Source organism: Geotrypetes seraphini, chromosome 2, assembly GCF_902459505.1.
Source record: "Geotrypetes seraphini chromosome 2, aGeoSer1.1, whole genome shotgun sequence".
Lineage (NCBI taxonomy): Eukaryota > Metazoa > Chordata > Amphibia > Gymnophiona > Dermophiidae > Geotrypetes > Geotrypetes seraphini.
The window spans coordinates 497615258-497634958 of NC_047085.1; the positions used below are offsets into that span (position 1 = coordinate 497615258).

General features: G+C 46.1%; 1 protein-coding gene across 3 annotated transcripts in view; it reads right to left on the minus strand.

Annotated features, from left to right (window-relative positions):
• Nucleotides 1-1657: 1657 nt before the first annotated feature.
• LOC117354452 (zinc finger protein 2-like) overlaps nt 1658-19701 on the minus strand; it is a 32527-nt gene continuing 14483 nt past the window's right edge. For all 3 annotated transcript variants that reach the window (XM_033932030.1, XM_033932029.1, XM_033932031.1), the window contains exons 2-4: nt 17201-17312; nt 15925-16803; nt 1658-2987 (exon numbers count right to left, since the gene is read on the minus strand). In XM_033932030.1, the coding sequence (XP_033787921.1) occupies nt 2218-2987; nt 15925-16803; nt 17201-17243 (1692 nt within the window). In that variant the 5' untranslated portion in view covers nt 17244-17312 and the 3' untranslated portion in view covers nt 1658-2217. The remainder of the gene's footprint in view (nt 2988-15924; nt 16804-17200; nt 17313-19701) is intronic.

Sequence of the window (19701 nt, forward strand, 5' to 3'; positions counted from 1 at the left end):
CATGTAGGAGAAACTGGGGAGTTAAAAGCACAGCACTGTGATGCAGAAGCTGAGAAGAAAAAAAATGTAGATGATGCCTTCTATACAACTCACAATTAGAGGTGAATAACCCATGGTTCAAGACTCGTATGCCTTTTGCACTAGAAAATACTGCTAGAACTGAGCATAGCCTGACCTGTTAGTCTTGATTCCACTTTCTGTGTTCTATGTAAAATGGGCCTTTATGTGTCTTTATAACAACGAGGGGCATTTTCAAAAGGACATCCTACTTATAATGTCCCCAAAAAATCCATCTCACCACAATTTTCAAACAGGAAAGACATCCAGATTACCTGTCCAAAAATACGTTCGAAGGACATCCTTATACAGGCATCCATCCTGAACAGCCATTTTACAAACAAAGTTTAAATTATAAACAGGAAAAAAAAAAGACTCGGGGATGGCAATATTCTTATTAAAATAGCCAAACAGATGTCCTAGCAAAACAGGAGTAGCCTAGTGGTTAGTGCAGCTGACTGTAAACCAGGGGTGTCAAAGTCCCTCCTCGAGGGCCACAATCCAGTCGTTTTTTCAGGATTTCCCCAATGAATATGCATAAGATCTATTAGCATACAATGAAAGAAGTGCATGCAAATAGATCTCATGCATATTCATTGTGGAAATCCTGAAAACCCGACTGGATTGCGGCCCTCAAGGAGGGACTTTGACACCCCTGCTGTAAACCAAAGGACACAGGTTCAAATCCCACTATAATTTTTTTTTGTACATAAGTGTTGGCATACTGGGCCAGACCAAAGGTACTTCAAGCCAAGTAGCCTGCTTCCAACAGCAACCAATTCAGGTCACAAGTACCCGGCAAGGTCCCAACAGAGTAGAAAGATTTTATGCTGCTTATCCTAAAATTAAGCAATGGATTTTCCCAAGTCCATCTTAATAATGGCTTAATGACTTTTCTTTTAGAAAATTATTTCAACCTTTTTTAAACACTGCTAAGCTAACTGCTTTCACCAATTTTTTTAGCTTTCACCACATTTTCTGGCAATGAATTCCACAGTTTAATTACACATTGAGTGAAGAAACATTTTTACCCGTTTGTCTTAAATTTACTCCATTGCATACCCCCTGGTTCTAGTATTTCTGGAAAAAGAGTAAACAAGTGATTCACGTCTACATGTTGTACTCCACTCAGTATTTTTAAGACCCGTTATCACATCTCCCCTCAGCCATCTCTTCCTCAAGCTGAAGAGCTCTAGCTGTTTTAACCTTCCTCATAGGAAAGTCGCCCCACCCCCTTTATTATTTTTGCTGCCCTCTGTTCATTTTCTAATTCCGCCATATTCATATAAATGTGATCCCTCTATAAAATGAATGTTCACCGCTTCACTACACTTCAGGCTTAAGAACCTAAGAATTGCCGCTGCTGGGTCAGACCAGTGGTCCATCGTGCCCAGCAGTCCGCTCACGCGGCGGCCCTCTGGTCAAAGACCAGTGCCCTGACTGAGACTAGCCCTACCTGCTTATGTTCTGGTCCAGCAGGAACTTGTCTAACTTTGTCTTGTATCCCTGGAGGGTGTTTTCCCCTATGACAGACTCTGGAAGAGCGTTCCAGTTCTCTACCACTCTCTGGGTAAAGAAGAACTTCCTTACGTTTGTACGGAATCTATCCCCTTTCAATTTTAGACAGTACCTTGGAAAGGGTGAACAACCTGTCCATATTTTGAATGTTTTGATCATGTCCCTCTCTCAATCTCCTCTGTTCAAGGGAGAAAAGGCCGAGTTTTCCTAATCTTTCGCGGTACGGCAACTTGCAAACAACGGAAGCAGTGCACGCCAACAGATCTCGTGCAAATTCATTGGGGGAAATCCTGAAAACCCCCGAGTGGATTGCAGCCCTCGAGGACCAATCTTGGGCAACCCTGATCTATAGGTTTGTGCTCCAGAATCTTTCTGTTTCACCTAGCCATGCAATTCACAATCTCTCAGCTTTAGGGTTAAGTTCTTCTCTTCTTAGCTATTTTTATGTCAAATTTTGATCTACCCACGCAGTAGGAAACACATAAACTTAGTTTAGCTAAGATGTCCAACAAGCAGCTTCTATTGCATTTAGCAAAAGTTAAATCATATCTCTCTTTGTGAATCCTTTGGTATATTCTAAATTGTGAAGCTTAAATGAAACTTGTTATTTTAAGTACATGTAATTTTTTTTTCTCCCTTGGTTTAGTACATCCAACGGGCCTTATTTTGCTGATACCATAATAGAAATGAATCTATATATGGGTCACTTAGTCCTTCCTTATGGATCTCCTGATGTCGTCTTAGAGATAAAATGTCATTAAAGTTTTTATTACACTCAGTACATAAAAAATGGTTTTTTTCCGAGTGACTTTCCACTGTTAAGCACGAGATTTCTTCCTGTTTTTCAACCCTTTCTGGCACCATGGGCCTTTTATTATGCTTGGTCAATAAAACTGATTCCTCTTCCGAGAGGCCCTGGAAGTGAAAACTCTCATGGTGTCTTTTAAGTGATGAGAACCAAACAAAGTTTCTAAGACACTCAGTACAAGTAAATGGTCTTTTTTTATCATGCATCTGATGATGCTTCACGAGCTGTATTTTCTTCTGCTCATGCATTACTAGCTGTAATTTCTTTCCAAACGTCTTACTGCTTTCGGTGCACGCAGATGTTATTTCCTCAGGGCATTTTGGATGGGGTAACGCAGCAGAGTCTTTCTTTGAAAAGGTTTTGCCTTGCTCAGCGCACATGGATAGTTTTTGGTTTGCCTGAGGCTTGCTGGCGTTTGCCTCATTGATGTAAGTGAAATTTTCTTCAGCGCTTGTCCTTTCATTATGCGATTCAGATTTGCACCTGCCTTCTTCTCCAGCATCTAATCCATTGGAAAATGTTTCTTCGTTTGGAAGCATCTCATGGGACGACTCTTCTTCAGCACCTTCATCTAGGTTCATAGGTCTACTTTTCGGTTCATAATCTGTTTAAGAAAAGAAAGTCCAGCAAAGGTGAGTCCCTAAACATGCTCCATGTTGTATAAGCACTATACCTTAGGGCCTGTTTTACAAAGCCATGCGGTAACGGCCCCGAAGCCCATAGAGCAGGGGTGTCCAACCTGCGGCCCAGTGAAGTATTTTGTGCGGCCCCGGTCAAGGACGATGTAGTGTTTTCCTCTGCTGCCCCTGGGTGTTTACCGTCTTGTCGGCTCCTTCCTCTGTCTTGCCGCAGTGTTTGCGTGGCCCCAGAAACATTTTTTTTCGGACAATGCGGCCAAGGGAAGCCAAAAGGTTGGACACCCCAGCCACAGAGCTTTAAAGGGCTTCGGGGCTTTGTAAAACAGGCCCTTAGTAACTGTCTGACCGAGTGGTCCGGATAATCAAGATAGTTACCATGTAATAATATATTCCACTCTTTTGTAGGGGAATACCTTTATTGGACAATGATTTACATTTCAGGGAAAAAAGGCCTCAGAGGTTGGAACCATACGCATAATCTTCTCATAGACCAATTTATCTAGCGTATTTTAATCAAACAGTTGTGCTTCTTCAATACTTTAATTTTTTTTCTTTACTTTCTTGCTTAAACTTTTTTTTTTTTACTTTTTTAAAACTTTGTATTCTTATCCTTACTCAGTTATTCAGCCTGAAACCCCAACAATTTGAAAATACCAACAAATTGAAACTGTCACTTAGCTTATTCTATTTATACGATTTAACCTTCCTTCGTACAGTTCAATAAACAGCTTTGGCCCCGACTTTTTACTGAACGGCACGAAGGAAGGTTAAATCGTATAAATAGAATAAGCTAAGTGACAGTTTCAATTTGTTGGTATTTTCAAATTGTTGGGGTTTCAGGCTGAATAACTGAGTAAGGATAAGAATACAAAGTTTTAAAAAAGTAAAAAATAAAAGTTTAAGCAAGAAAGTAAAGAAAAAAAATTAAAGTATTGAAGAAGCACAACTGCTTGATTAAAATATGCTAGATAAATTGGTCTATGAGAAGATTATGCGTATGGCTCCAACCTCCGAGGCCTTTTTTCCCTGAAACGTAAATCATTGTCCAATAAAGGTATTCCCCTAGGGCCTTAACGCGTGGAATAGCGCTCGCTAAAATTGCCGCACGTGCTAGCCTTTACCGCCTTCCTTTTGAGCTGGCGGTAGATTTCCGGTTAGCGCGTGCTAATCCGGTGCGTGCGATAAAACCGCTAGCGCGGCTTTGTAAGAGAAGCCCTAAGTGACAGTTTCAATTTGTTGGTACAGTGTTCCCCCGGTCGGCGGTCCCGGTCATTCGCGGTATTTTCCGACCGCGAACCGCCGACAAAGAGAGGCAGGAGAGAGCAGCCGGAGCGCCGCGAGTACAGGCAATTGCTCGCGGTACGCTCCGACCGCCTCTTCCTGCACGAAGTCGGGCCTTATCCAATGCAGGAAGAGGCGGTCGGAGCGAACCGCGAGTGATTTCCTGCACTCGCGGCGCTCCCGCTGCCCTCTTCAGGCTCCCCCATGAAAAACCGTATTTGCGGTTTTTTGAGATTCGCGGGGGTTCCTGGAACGGAACCCCTGCGAATATCGGGGGAGTACTGTATTTTCAAATTGTTGGGGTTTCCTGCTGTATAACTGCGTAAGGGTAAGAATACAAAAGTTAAAAAAAAAAACTTTAAGCAAGAAAGTAAAGAAAAGAAAAAAAATTAAAATATTGAAAAAGGGTTTTGGGCCAATGACTGAACTGTAGGAGCCGAATTGTTTGATTCAAATACGCTAGATAAATTGGTCTATGAGAAGATTATGCGTATGGCTCCAACCTCTGAGGCCTTTTTTCCCTGAAACGTAAATCATTGTCCAATAAAGGTATTCCCCTACAATAGAGTGGAATATATTATTACATGTAACTACTATGTTGTATAAGGACTTTTCATGCAATTCTTATTTATGACATTTTTAACCCGCATAAACCTAAGCAGCTTGCAAAAATACATAATTTTATCAAACACACAGCATATATATTATTATTATTATGTTCTTGTATACCGCCATACCCAAGGAGTTCTAGGCGGTATACAAGATAATTATATATATAATTAAGATCCGATCTGAACACGGATTTACAACATTTTGTCAGAGTTACAAGCAACGAGAAAGGATATGTTGGAACATTTTATCAGAATTTTATCAGAGTTACAAGCAACGACGAAGGTTGGATTGGAAGGTAAGAGGGAGAGAGAACCAAAGGAGGGGAGGGGGGGAAGGGGAAGAGTAGAAGGAGGGGGGAGAGTTTATAATGTCATTACAGAATTATTCCTTAACTAGTCTTTAAGCCCGTTACATTAATGGGTGTTAGAATAGATGTGTATGTCTGTCTTTCTTTCTCTCTCACTCCATGGCCGTTGTCGGTCTGTCTGGTTTTTTTTTTTTGCTGTCTGTCTGTCTTTTTTTCTGTGTGTATCTCTTTCCTTGTCCACTGGTAGGTTTTATTTTTTCTTTCACTCTCTCTCCCTGGCCCCCTGGCCTTCTGTGTGTGCCTTTCACTCCCACCTACCTGTCTTTCAGTGTGTGTGTCTCTATTTCTGTCACTTTCCCACCTACCTACCTGCCCGCTTTCCCACCTACTTTTTTTTTTTTTAAATCACACATTGTGTTGGAAAGGGCAACCGGCACACAGGAAAGTAAACCTTCTTATAGCTCCCAACATGTATACATGCCGAACGCGCATGCGCCACACGCTCCAACATTTCTCTGCCGGCCACGGAGCTACAGACGCATGGAGCCACGAAGATTGAAGTGCGCATGTGCGCTAAGGGTATTATTATATAGGATTAAAAGCTTCTATAAAACAATGTAGTTTTCAAAACCTTTTTCAATTTTATAATATCAGAAAATGATCTCAATGGTCCTGTCAGTTTTTTAGGTATTTTACATCTTTAGATACAAGAGGTATTTTTCTACTGCTGGATGAAGCCCCTGAAAAAAATAGGGGTACAGTCAGTGGCATAGTAAGGGTGTGGGCGAACCACCCCAAGCACTACTCCTGCTACTGAGATCACGGCTGCTTTTATATTTTCATGGTGTACGTGTACAAACGCATCCATTGACAGACAAATTATTCCTTCAAACCTTAATGATCTAAGGCAGGGGTGTCCAACCTGCGGCCCCGTAAAGTATTTTGTGCGGCTCTGGTCGAGGGCGATGCAGTGTTTTCCTCTGCTGCCCCCTGGTGTTGAGCTTCTTGCCGGCTCCCTCCTCTGTCTTGCTGCAGCGTTTGCACGGCCCCAGAAAAATTTTTTTTCGGCCAATGCGGCCCAGTGAAGCCAAAAGGTTGGACACCTCTGATCTAAGGCAGGAGTAGGTAATTCCGGTCTTTGAGAGCCACAGGAAGGTCAGGTTTTCAGGATATCCACAATGAATATGTATGAGATGGATCTGCATGCATTGCCTCCTTGAGATGCAAATCTATCTCATACATATTCATTGTGGACATCCTGAAAACCTGACCTGCCTGTGGCTCTCGAGGACCGAAACTGCCTACCCCTGATCTAAGGGGTTGGTATAGGGACAACATTTGTGTCAAATACCAAGGGATCTTACAATGAATAACCTTGAAAATCAACACAAGAACTTTGTAGATAATTCTTATACTTATGAAGGGAATTTTTTAAAATAAAGTAAAATTCTGGAATCTCTCGTGACACACTAAGAATCTCTTTGGGGCACAACACTGCCATGGCACACCGATTAGAGAGTTGCGCGGGGACAGAAATCCCACCCGTCCCCGCCAAAGTCTCACCCATCCCTACCCGTCCCCGTGAGGAATCCCACCCGTCCCCGTGAGGAATCCCTCCATCCCCACCCGTCCCCGCGAGGAATCCCCTCCATCCCCGCCCGTCCCCGTGAGGAATCCCCTCCGTCCCCGCCCGTCCCTATAAACTTCAGAAATAGTTATTTCATTTAATTATGCTACTGAATTAAAGGCTCTGGTAGAAACCCATTTACAAATAAGCAAAAAGACTTTATTAATTTGGAAATATTAATTGGGAAGAATACATACTTTGTAAACGGGTTTCTACCAGAGCCTCTTTTGTTTATAAATTTTTATCAACACAACTAATATACTACTTTATCCTGAAGAAAAAAAAAATAAAAAAGAAATAGAATTCTTTTCCTACCTTTGTTGCCTGGTTTCTGCTTTCCTCATGTTCTCATTCAGTTCCTTCCATCCACTGTCTCTCTTCCTTCTGCGTCTTCCATTTGCTCTGTTACTGTGCCTCTCCCTTTCTCCCCCTTCCAAATTGGTCTGGCACCCATCTTCTTCCCTCCGCTCCCCCCATAGTCTGGCATCTCTGTCTTCTTCCCTGCCAGCGTCTTCTCCCCACTCTCTCTTCCCCATTTCCTTTCAGCGTCCTTCTCCCCCCCATCTTCCCCATGTCCTGTCAGCGTCCTTCTCCCCCCTCTGTCTTCCCCATGTCCTTTCAGCGTCCTTCTCCCCCCTCTGTCTTCCCCATGTCCTTTCAGTGTCCTTCTCCTCCCTCTGTCTTCCCCATGTCCTTTCAGTGTCCTTCTCCCCCCTCTGTCTTCCCCATGTCCTTTCAGTGTCCTTCTCCCTCTCTGTCTTCCCCATGGCCTTTCAGCGTCCTTCTCCACCCCCCGTCTTCCCCATGTCCTTTCAGCGTCCTTCTCCACCCCTTTGTCTTCCCCATGTGCTTTCAGCGTCCTTCTCCCCCCCTCTTCCCCATGTCCTGTCAGCGTCCTTCTCCCCCTTCTGTCTTCCACAAATGCTTTCAGTGTCCTTCCCCCCCCGTCTTCCCCATGGCCTTTCAGCGTCCTTCTCTACCCATTTGTCTTCCCCAGTGCTTTCAGCATCCTTCTCCCCCCTCCTTCTCTCCCGCCCCAGGTGCAGCACAGCCGGCCAGGTCCCCTTACTTTTGTGCCGACAACAGCCCCGGTCTGACAAACCTCCCTGCCCTTAACCGCGAATCTAAATTTCCTTCTTACAGCTGCTGTAAGAAGGTAATTTAGATTCGCGGTTAAGGGCAGGGAGGTTTGTAGGACCAGGGCTGTTGTCGGTCGGTCGGGAAAGCGCCACAAAAGTAAGGGGACCTGGCCGGCTGTGCTGCACCCAGGGCGGGGCGGACCGCCCCCCTCCCTTGGTAGCCACTCGAGCCGCGAGGCTACTCCTCCTTACCTACCCTGCCTGCAGCACAGAGCCGAACGGAAGTCTTCCCGACGTCAGCGCTGACGTCGGATGGAGGGAGGACATTGTTTAAGCCCTCCCTCCCCTCTGACGTCAGCGCTGACGTCGGGAAGACTTCCGTTCGGCTCTGTGCTGCAAGCAGAGCAGGTAGGGAGAAAAGCCACGCGACTTAGTACATCCAGCCCCGCAGGAACCCCGCGACCCTAGGGGGCGTCCCCATGGGATTCCCGCGACCCTAGGGGGCGTCCCCACGGGATCCCCGTGACCCGAAGGGGGAACCCGCGGGATGCCCGCGGGATTCCCATCATCCCCGTTCCCGTGCAGCTCTCTAACACCGATTGAGAGATACAGTGGTACCTTTGATTACGAGCATAATCCGTTCCAGGAGCATGCTCGTAATCCAAAATGCTCGTATATTAAAGCAAGTTTCCCCATAGGAAGTAAGGGAAACTTGCTTTGATATGTTCCCACTCCCATCTTCCCCCCTCCCCCGAGGCAGCAGCGCTGCTCCCCCCCCCCCCACGAGAACCGGCATTGCTCCCCCCGAAGGCCCCCCCGCAAACCGGCAACCTCCCCCCCACGATCTGGCACCCCCCCACCGCCATCGGGCACCCCCCCACCGCCACCGGCACCCCCCCCCCGCCGCCACGAGCTGAGATCCCCCAACCCACCCGAACCCTCTTCTTACTTCCAGTGTAGCCTCCACATCGGCATCGGCACCGGCACCAGCATGTCCTGTGCGTTGGTGCCGGGGCCCGAAAATCTGCTTCCTGTGCTGGCACAGGAAGCAGATTTTCGGGCCCCGGCACCAACGCACAGGACATGCTGGTGCCGGAGCTGATGCGGAGGCTACACTGGAAGTAAGAAGAGGGTTCGGGTGGGTTGGGGGATCTCAGGTTGCGGCGGGGGGTGCCCGATGGCAGGGGGGGGGGGGGGGGTGCCGGTTCGCGGGGAGGGGGGCGCTCGTACAGCGAGGCAAGCTCGGTTTACGAGGCACCAAGTTTGCGAATGTTTTGCTCGTCTTGCAAAACACTTGCAAACCGCTGCACTCGTAAACTGAGGTACCACTGTACTGTTCTATGGCCTAATAAACAATTCAAATGTATGTATTATTCTGTTCAAATAAAGTGCTTCTTTCTTGTGTGCTCAGATCATTTACTTTGTTCTTTTTTAGGGAACAACCGATCATAATGATCAATACTGAGATAGAATATAGGGGTACGAGAGAAGAAATCAGAGAGAAGCGAAGAAATGATTTCAGAGAAAAGTAGCAGAGGGCTAGGAGTTGGTGGTGATGGGGAATCAGGAGAAAAGGGATCAAGAAAAGGGGAGGAGCATGAAGAAAGATAAGCTCAGGAAGGAGGAACGGTGACTGATAGCAATCTCTTCTTCTGCACAAATATGTTTACATTTATTTGCTAAAATCAACCTTTGAAAAATCCATAAAGGCAATGTACAATCAAAAAAATTTAAAATACATAAAACAAGCAAAAACAAAATCATATATAATAATGATACAAAAACAATAATAGTAAAATAATCCTAAAATATAAATTAACTCAATTGTAAAAAGAAAATAACACAACAGAAAATTATTCAGATGAACACATGAAAATCTGATTGGAGAAGAGCACACAACCAATAGTGAGCTTGCTCCAGTCTGTGGCCTAAGAGATAACCAATTAACCCTTCAAAAGCCTGAGCACAAAATACCAAGTTTTCAGCCCTGTGTTAAATGTACCATAGGAATACTCCAAAATCTTCCAATCCTCACCAATCTTCTCCCCTTCACACCCTACATCTCCTTCAATACTGTCACTCACACATTCATCCTCTATCCCCTTCAGTTCTATCTCCTAGTTCAGACCAATATCCTCCACTCAACCCTTCTTATCAGGACTTGTGAAAGGAGGGTAATAGAATGGCAGTGGATGTGCATGGTTTCCTCCTCCCTTTTCTGTATTCCTTTCCCTTTCCTGCAGAACACAAACGTGAATAGGGATGGAGGAGTAATAGACCCTGATCGATTTTCAAAGGGTTGTGTTGATGAGGAGCTAGCTAAAATAAAGGTAGACAAAGCAATGGGGACTAGGGTGCTGAAGAAACTTAGGGAAGTTCTGGTAGCTCCGCTGACTGACCTTTTCAACGAGTCTCTAGAGTCAGGAGTGGTACCGGAGGACTGGTAAAGGGCGGATGTGGTCCCTCAGTAAGGAAGAAGTAGGGAATTACAGGCCAGTAAGTCTGACTTCTGTGGTAAGCAAATTAATGGAATCACTTTTAAAATAGAGAATGGTCAAGTTTCTGGAATCCTGTGGATTACAGGACTGGAGGCAACATGGATTCACTAGAGGTAGGTCTTTTTAGACAAATCTGATCAAATTCTTTGATTGGGTGACCAGAGAATTTAATAGAGGGAGTGCGCTAGATGTGGTGTATTTAGATTTTAGCAAAGCCTTTGACAGTGTTCCACACAGATGTCTGATAAATAAACTGAGTGCCCTCGTGATGGGTCCCAAAGTGATGGGCTGGGTCAAGAACTGGTTGAGTGGAAAGCGACAGAAGGTAGTGATCAATGGAGATCGCTCTGAGAAAAGGGATGTTACCAGTGGTGTGCCTCAAGGTTCTGTTCTTGGGCCTGTTCTTTTCAACATTTTTATATACGATATTGCTGAAGGGCTGTCGGGTAAGATTTGCCTCTTTGCTGATGATACAAAAATCTGCAATAGAGTAGACATGCTGGATGGTGTTAATAACATGAAGAAAGACCTGGCGAAGCTTGAAGAATGGTCTGAAATTTGGCAGCTAAAATTTAATGCTAAGAAATGCAAGGTCATGTATTTGGGCTGCAAAAACCAGAGGGAACGGTACAGAATAGGGAGGGAAGAGCTTATGTGCACGACAGAAGTGCGGGACTTGGGTGCGATTATATGTGATGATCTTAAGGTGGCCAAACAGGTTGAAAAGGTGACGGCGAAAGATAGAAGGATGCTTGGTTGCATAGGGAGAGGTATGGCTAGTAGGAAAAAGGAAGTACTGATGCCCCTGTATAAGACTTTAGTGAGACCTCATTTAGAATATTGTGTACAATTCTGGAGGCCACACCTTCAAAAAGATATAAAAAGGATGGAGTCGGTCCAGAGGAAGGCTACTAAAATGGTATGTGGTCTTCATCTTAAGGCATATGGGGACAGACTTAAAGATCTCACTCTGTATACTTTGGAGGAAAGGCGGGAGAGGGGAGATATGATAGAGACATTTAAATACCTACGTAATGTAAATGCGCATGAGTTGAGTCTCTTTAATTTGAAAGGAAACTCTGTAATGAGAGGGCATAGAATGAAGTTAAGAGGCGATAGGCTCCGGAGTAATCTAAGGAAATACTTTTTTACAGAAAGGGTGTTAGATGCATGGAACAGTCTTCCCAAAAGAGGTGGTGGAGACAGACTGTGTCTGAATTCAAAAGGGCCTGGGATAGGCACGTGAGCTCTCTCGGAGAGAGAAAGAAATAATAGTTACTGCGGTTGGGAAGACTGGATGGGCCATTTGGCCTTTATCTGCCAAGCAGGGTTGTCCGACATTGGTCCTCGAGGGCCGTAATGCAGTCTATCTGCATGCACTGCATCCATTGTATCCAAATAGATCTCATGCCTATTCGTTTGGGAAATCCTGAAAGCCCGACTTGGCGAGAGCCGAGGTTGGACACCCCTGGTTTAAATCATGAAGGTCAGGCTCTGGGCAACAGAGGAAGGAACAGCCCAAGGCTCTATGCGCGCCTCCTCCAATATCAATTCTGGATTGGCTGCATCCACTGGCCTCAGGTCTCCAACAGGTAATAAGTAGAAATAAAAGAAAAACACAAAGGAAAAAAAATACATTTTTTATTGGACTAACTTAATATAGTTTATGACTAGGTTTCCAAGGTAACCCCTTCTTCCTCAGATCAGAAATAAGCATATGTTGGTAACATCAGTATATACAAGGGAAACATGAACGCATTTCAGTGGTAATTGGAGATGAAGAGGTGACAAAACAGTTTGAATTTCTTTGTAGTGGGAAAGAAAGCCAAGGTCTTTGTTAAGTAGAAGACAGAGGGCTAGATGCACTAAACACGGTCGTGTGGGCCGACTTTTTGGCCGATTCTGAAACAGCAACCGATGTTCCAACAAGTTAGCATGCAAACGATTTTCATGGAAGATCACCATAATCCCATCCAAATCGGTCGCTGTGAGAGCGACTTTGACACATGTGCAGAGCCGGTTTGGGGAAGCCCCAACCACCGAGCAGCAGGGGAAGCCCCGAAGCAGCCTCCTGCCACTCAGATGTTGGGGCTTTTTTCTTTATTCTAATGGCACAGATGTTATGTGCGTGTCAGACACGCGCAATATCTGTCCCCTCTTTTTTTTTTTTAAACTGCGAGCCGCCCTGTCCCCCACCGAAGACGGTCCCTACCCACAATGACCCCCGGAACCAAAACTGAAGCAGGAGGGACGCCCACTCCTCCTGCCGTCGCAGGAAGTGACATTGGAGGGAGAGCCAAAGCTGACACAAGCAGTAAGTTGGTGATGCTGCTTGTGTCGGGGAAGTTAAAGAGATACAGGAGAAGGGAATGAGGGGCATGCATGGCAGAGTGTGTGGGGAAAGCAACGAAGAGGCCGGGGGGGGGGGGGGGCGCCTCCCACCCTCACTACGCCGCTGCTTATGGCTAAGGTAAAATTAGCCTTAACACCTGGGAAAGACATACATAGGCCAATTCTTACCACAGTTTTATAAAAGAACTCTCAAATCTTATACAGCATAACTACTTCATAAATTATTATCCTAGCTTCTACTTCACTTTCTCCCTCCATCTAATCACATCACCTGTATCTTCTTCAAAGCAGTGAAAATTACACCAACTCATCTATTGAGTTAATCGAGTTTTCAACTTTCTCCTCAAATAAATAAATCTGTTCCGGCTATAAAGACTTCTAGACTAACGCTTGCTCCCTCCAACTACAAGGGGGTGCTGGGTAATAATCTCAAACCGCTTTTCCCTTTCCTATCGTTACTCCCACCCCTTTTTTTTAATATTTATAATTTTCAATCATTACATTATCATAATGAACAAAGAATAAAAGGCTTCATTAACTTAAACTTTACAATAATAAAAAATTCCATACATAATTCCTTTTCAAGCCCACATTAATGGGGAGATATACTCTATTACAAAGCAAAATTTATAGGGAAAAAAAGGAATAAATTCAAAATCCATCCATTATGGATCTTGATATATTCCTAACTTAGTGGGAATAATCATTATTTCCTCTTATTCTCTATGGTTAAACAGTGATCATTAATCATTTCTTTTCTCTAGCAAGTAAAAATTGTTGTAATTGTATTGGACCCCAAAATACAAATTCAGTATCTTGTAATTTAACAAGGCATTTACACGGAAATTTTAAATAAAACGATGCCTTGAGAGCCAATTAACTCTAACTTTAAATTTCAAAAATTATTTCCTCCTTAATTGGGTGGCTCTAGAAACATCTGGAAAAATGCTAACCAAATCTCCACAAAATTTTGTTAACCTGTTTTTAAAGTATAATTTCATTAATAGCATCTTATCCATCTCACTCATGCATATTATCACCAGGGTGGAACCTGTCTGGATCATATCCTGACTATCTTCCAAAAACTCTGTCAAATTAATTTTGGTTGATACCAAACGGTACACATCCTGGGCAGAATCTATTTTTTTCTGAGGAATATAATAATAATTATTAATTGGGAAATTCTACGCATTGGGATTCCCATCCTTTTTTCACCTCCCTCTTATTGTATCTCAATGGGCCTCTTTTTACCATTTGTCTTCATCTATGTCATCTTTGATAGTTTAACTTTCAATGCCCCCTTTTCTTTTTAAAAATGTAGCATTGTAAACCGTCTAGACGGTTTGTCGAATATGAAATAAACTTGGAAAAGTTCTCAGCCCAACCAACCATCTTCCTAAATTCTGAGCGTTATTTTGCCACTGTAGCTGGAAAGAGAGCTACCTTAATTCGTTAAGTGCCAATCTGTAGAAATGAAATTCTATGTTTTGGCATTGTTAAGAACATAAGCAGTGCCTCTCCTGGGTCAGACCATTGGTCCATCGTGCCCAGCAGTCCGCTCACGCGGCGGCCCATCAGGTCTAGGACCTGTGTAGTAATCCTCTATCCATACCCTTCTATCCCCTTTTTCTTCAGAAAATTGTCCAATCCCTTCTTGAACCATATCCATGTCATTCTCTTTTTGGCTGGGCCGAGAACTTTTCAACACCTCTTCATTCGAACCCTTTTAGTCTATAAGACCCGCTCCATTAATGTATTAATCCTATTTATTGCTATTTAATATTCCTTAACAGCATGAGCTAAAGTAGTAAGTCCCCTTCAGACCTCAACAAACATAACATTATATACACTTGTATCCATTTCTTCAAACATCTATAATAATAATTCTCTTAAGCGCGTATGCGCACTTAGGAGGCTGTGGGTACCTGACATGTGCTGTGTCCGTCCGTGGCCGGCGGCTTAAGCACATGTGCCGGCTTGGCACACCAGACGGCAGGATGAAGGCGGTGTGGAGCAGCATTGGCGGCAGCAGTGTCCGGTAGGGAACACATCGACGACTCCCCCCTCCCGCACCGTGATCGCGTCAGAGGGAACATGCTACCATATGGAGAGCGGCCTGCGAGGTTCGCTACAGCCGGCCGCGAACCTAAGCAGGCCGCTTTGAACAGGAACAGGAGCGGTAGCGGTAGCAGGAACCATGGATGGATGGAGGGAGGGTAAGAACGGGAGGGGAAGCAAAAAAAGAAGGGCTATGGAGCAGGCAGGAAAGGGGGCTGTTTTGGTGGGAGGGTTGTGCTAAGTGCAGACAGCAATCATGGGGGTGAGGGAAACAGAAGGAGGCCACGGAGCAGGCAGGCATGGCACAACAGGGGGCCAGAGGGAAAGGGAAAAGGGGCTGCTTTGGGGGGGAGGGGTGTGCTGGGGGCAGACAACAATCGGGGGAGAGGAACAGAAGGGGGGCCAAGAAGCAGGCAGGCATTGCACAACAAGGGGAGAGGAAAAGGGGGCTGCTTTGGGGGGATGGTTGTGCTGGGGGCAGACAGCAATCATGGGGGGGAGGAATAGAAGGGGGCCACAGAGCAGGCAGGCATTGCACAACAGGGAGAAAGGGGGCTGCTTTGGGGGGAGAGTTGTGCTGGGGGCAGACAGCAATCATGGGGGGAAACAGAGCAGGCAGGCATGGCACAACCAGGAGCCAGGGGGAGAGGGAAAGGGGGCTGCTTTGGGGGGAGGGGTGTGCTGGGGGCAGACTGCAATCGGGGGGGAGGAACAGAAGGGGGGCCACGAAGCAGGCAGGCATTGCACAACAGGGGGAGAGGGAAAGGGGGCTGCTTTGGCAAGCAGGAGGCCATGGAGACAGACAGAAAGAAAGACACACAGACAGGGGACCAGGGAGAGACACAGACACAAAGAATGACAGACAGACAGCGTCCAGGGAGAGAGAGAGAAAATTAAAAAAAAAAAAGACATACAGACATCTACTCTAGCACCCGTTAGTGTAACGGGCTTAAACACTAGTAACACTATATCAACCATGTTTAACTGCATTTCAGAAAACACGATAAATTTCAACGCCGTATGCCTTCATCAGACATCCAATATTTTGCTACCATAAGTGTCCAACCGTAATCGCTCCTCACTTCTTACCTGGTACAGGACTCTCTCTGCTTTCCCAGTCAGGATGTCCCACAACACACAGTTCTTTTGATTTATGGCTGAAGGAAAACACAGAAGTGATAACTGGAAGATCTATGCTTAGATTGGGGTCATTTTCTTCCATTTCAGAGATAAATTGATCATTGCAGTTTTGCGGCTCACCCCCTTCTTTACCAGGGAATGAAAATACGGATGTGATAACGGGAAGGTCCACGTCTGGATTGAGGCTATTTTCCTGTGCTTCAGAAACAAATTGATCGATGCGTTGTGGTACGCCGTCGTCTGGATTAAGGAATGACAATGCAGACGCGATGGCTGGAAGGTCCGTACCTGGACTGGCGTTCTTTTCCCGAACTTCAGAAACGCCCCGATCGCTGCAACACAGTTCACCGCCTTCTTGGTTATGGAATGAAAATACAGATGTGATAACTGGAAGGTCGATGCCGAGACTGGAGCTACATTCCCTCGTCTCAGAGACAGACGGATCGCCGAGGTGCACCTCATCCTGCTCCGTACTGTAGATTGAAAATACGGATGTGATAACTGGAAAGTCTGGGCTAGGACCGCTCTTTTCCCTGCCCTCAGAGACGGATGGATCATCCTCTTTACCGTGGATTGAAAATACCGATGTGATAACCGGCAGGTCTATGCTGGGACCGGGACTATGACCCCTAGACTCAGATGGATCCCTGCAGCTTTGCAGCCCGTTCTCTTTATTCTGGATTGAAAACACAGATGTGATAACAGGAAAGTCTGTGCTAGGATCGGTCGCATTTTCCCTTGCCTCGGAGACAAATTGATCACTGTGGCTCTGCACCTCGTTCTCCACTTCAATCCTCGATAAAACTTCAGGCGTAGGAGCCGTGCAGCCTGGTGTATGAAAATGCAAAGACATTAGCTATTGAAAAGGCAAAATTTATTATTGGCAAAGTGTACTGTAAAAACATCAATGCTGCTCCCTGTGACCCCCAAGTCACTTAACCCTCCACTCCCTCAGGTACATTAGATAGATTGTTAGCCCCTGGGATAGATAGGGAAAATGCTTGAAGTACCTGGGTGTAAACCACTTTGAGTGTGGTTGTATAACTACAAAAAGGCTGTATTCAAGTCCAAATCCCTTTCTCCCCCAATATTCCAGTACTAAGTCCAGTTGAACTGGACCACAAAGAAGAAAGAACAAGCAACCTGATCCAAAAGGGGGCTAACCTATTATGGACATAATCTTTCAGTCAGGCTTAGATCAACAGAACAGAAAGCTTATCTTTACCCAGCGAGATCAATGCTTCATAATTTTCATCACAATCCCTCATCACGTCACTGTTCAGTTTTCTCTGGCCTTCTTCTAACCCTTTCCACTCCTCTTCCAGTGTCACCAGCACCTGGAAATGACAAAGAAAACAGTAAATCAGGTAGAAATAACACACACACCATGCTCTGCCGCTTCTTAGACCCTTAATTGGGCTTTAGCAGATCCTATCAGGGGGCAATTAAGCAGAGCTGAAATAGGTGGCAATAAGGTAAAACCCTGGCAACGGCTGGGGCAGCTGGTGGCAAAGTGGTAGCTGTGACCGAGCATCTGGATATTCAGAAAATGTTTGGCAATGTTTGTCGTCCCTCAAGAGATCATCTTATGGGTTAGAAGACAATAGCTCCAGTGTTATAAAGCACAGTAACTTAGCATGCTTTTTTAGCTCTGGTTTTAGCATGTACCGTATTTGCCGGGATACAGTGGCGTATAAGACACCCCTTCTTTTTTATACACTTTTTTTTTTTTTTTTTATTCTTTATTTGATTTTAAAACTTCACCAGTGCAATACAACAAATTCAACATATGGTACAATAAAAGCACATTTATAATCAACCAATATCCCCCACCCACCCATCCACTCATCCACCCAATAATCATTCAATAAAACACAAAAACATATACCGTATTTGCCGGCGTATAAGACGACTGGGCGTATAAGACGACCCCCCAACTTTTACAGTTAAAATATAGAGTTTGGACTTCCGGTGACGTCACGATCCAAGATGGAGGGTTAGAGACTTTGCTCTGACTCTCCCCTCCAGAGCGCATTACTTTCCCGTTGCGGGACGCCGAATTCAGAGTGCCCGAGGTCGGAAGAGTGTGGGGGAAGCTCGGGGCGCTTGCGGGATGCCATCGAAAAAACGAGTGGAGCCCGGCAGATTGTCGGAGCGTGGAGGTGAGCAGGGAGGCCTCCGCCACGTGCGCGGGACCTCGGGCTTGTCCGCGCGCGAGTCGGGAGACAGCGCGTCGGAAGAAGAATCGGAGCGCGGTGCTTCCCCGAGGCTACGGCGAGCAGGGTCGGCGGCGGCAGTTACGAAAGCCGACCTGAAACTGTGGGCTACGGAAATAAAAGAGGAGGTGGCGGCTGTGAAAGGCAAAATAAAAGAGGCCGTAAAAGAGATAAGGCAGGACTTTGCAGACTTGCTGGGCAGAGTGGAGGACACTGAAAAGCGCTTGGGAGAGCAAGAAGAGTCGGTTCAGGGACTCACAACTCAGGTGAAGGCAGTCCAGAAAGATCTTCTGGACTGCTGTGCCCAGGTGGAGGACCTGGAAAATAGGTCCCGACGGAACAATGTTCGGATCCGGGGAGTTCCGGAAACAGCTGAGTATGGGGACGCTGTGGCAGTGGTGCAAGAGCTCAGCCGGTTCCTGCTGGCTGATGGTGGAGCCCCTGATAACACTTCTGGGGGCCTGAGAGTGGACAGGGCGCACCGAACCCTGGGTCCGAAGAATGGGGATTACCCGAGAGATATTATTGCTTGCATTCACCATTTTCCTGATAAGGATCGTCTGGTGAAGAAGGCTAGAGACCTGGGCGTTATCAATTGGAAGAATTTGAAAGTGGAGATATTTCAGGATCTCTCGAGCATCACTTTGCAGAAGAGGAGGGAGTTTCGCCCATTGCTGGAGGTGTTGAAGCAGAACAACTTGAGATATCGCTGGCTGTTCCCGTTTGGTCTACTGGTTACTTTTAATGGAGTGCATAAGCGGGTGACGACCGTGGCGGAGCTGCAGGCGGTACTTCTGAAGGAGGGTCTGGTGAAAATGGGAGATTCTGTTCTGAGCAAAGTGACGGCGCAGAAGTTGGAGCGGTATCAGTGGAAAGCGGTGCCCCAGAGACGGAGAGGACGGCAGAGCGCTCGACAGGACGGAGAGGCAGCCGAGCTGAGTGCAGCTGCGGCCCCGGACACTTGAGTGGCTGGCTGCGGGCGGTCGAGACTACCCGCTGCTGGGTCCTGGACCTTGATGCTGATCTAGTGTTGACTTTGGGAGTGTGACTGGGCATGTATGGGTGAGGGTCTGGGGAATGATTGGTGGGGGGTCATGGTGCATATGAGGTGTGGATGTGGGGACGGGAGGTATCACAAAGGTGACATGGGGGGGTGGTGAAGTCACTTGAAGTCTTGGAGGGAGTGGGGAGAATGGGAGTGTGGGTTAGGTGGGGAGGGGGGTGGGGAGAGATGGGGAGGAGAGGGGAGGAGGAGGGAGGGAGGGACGGGGAGGGGGGGGACTAGGTTACGAAGGGAGAAGGTGGGGGGAGGTGCAGAGGTGATGGGGGTGATGTCTATAGCCGGGGATGGGGGGGGATAATGTACTCAGATTGGGCAGTTTGAATGTTAAGGGGCTTAACATGCCACGTAAGCGGCAACTGTTGTTGAAAGAAGTTAAGCGCCTACGTTTTGATATCTGTTTTGTTCAAGAAACTCATTTTGTAAAAGCTGGGGAAAAGCTTGTACAGT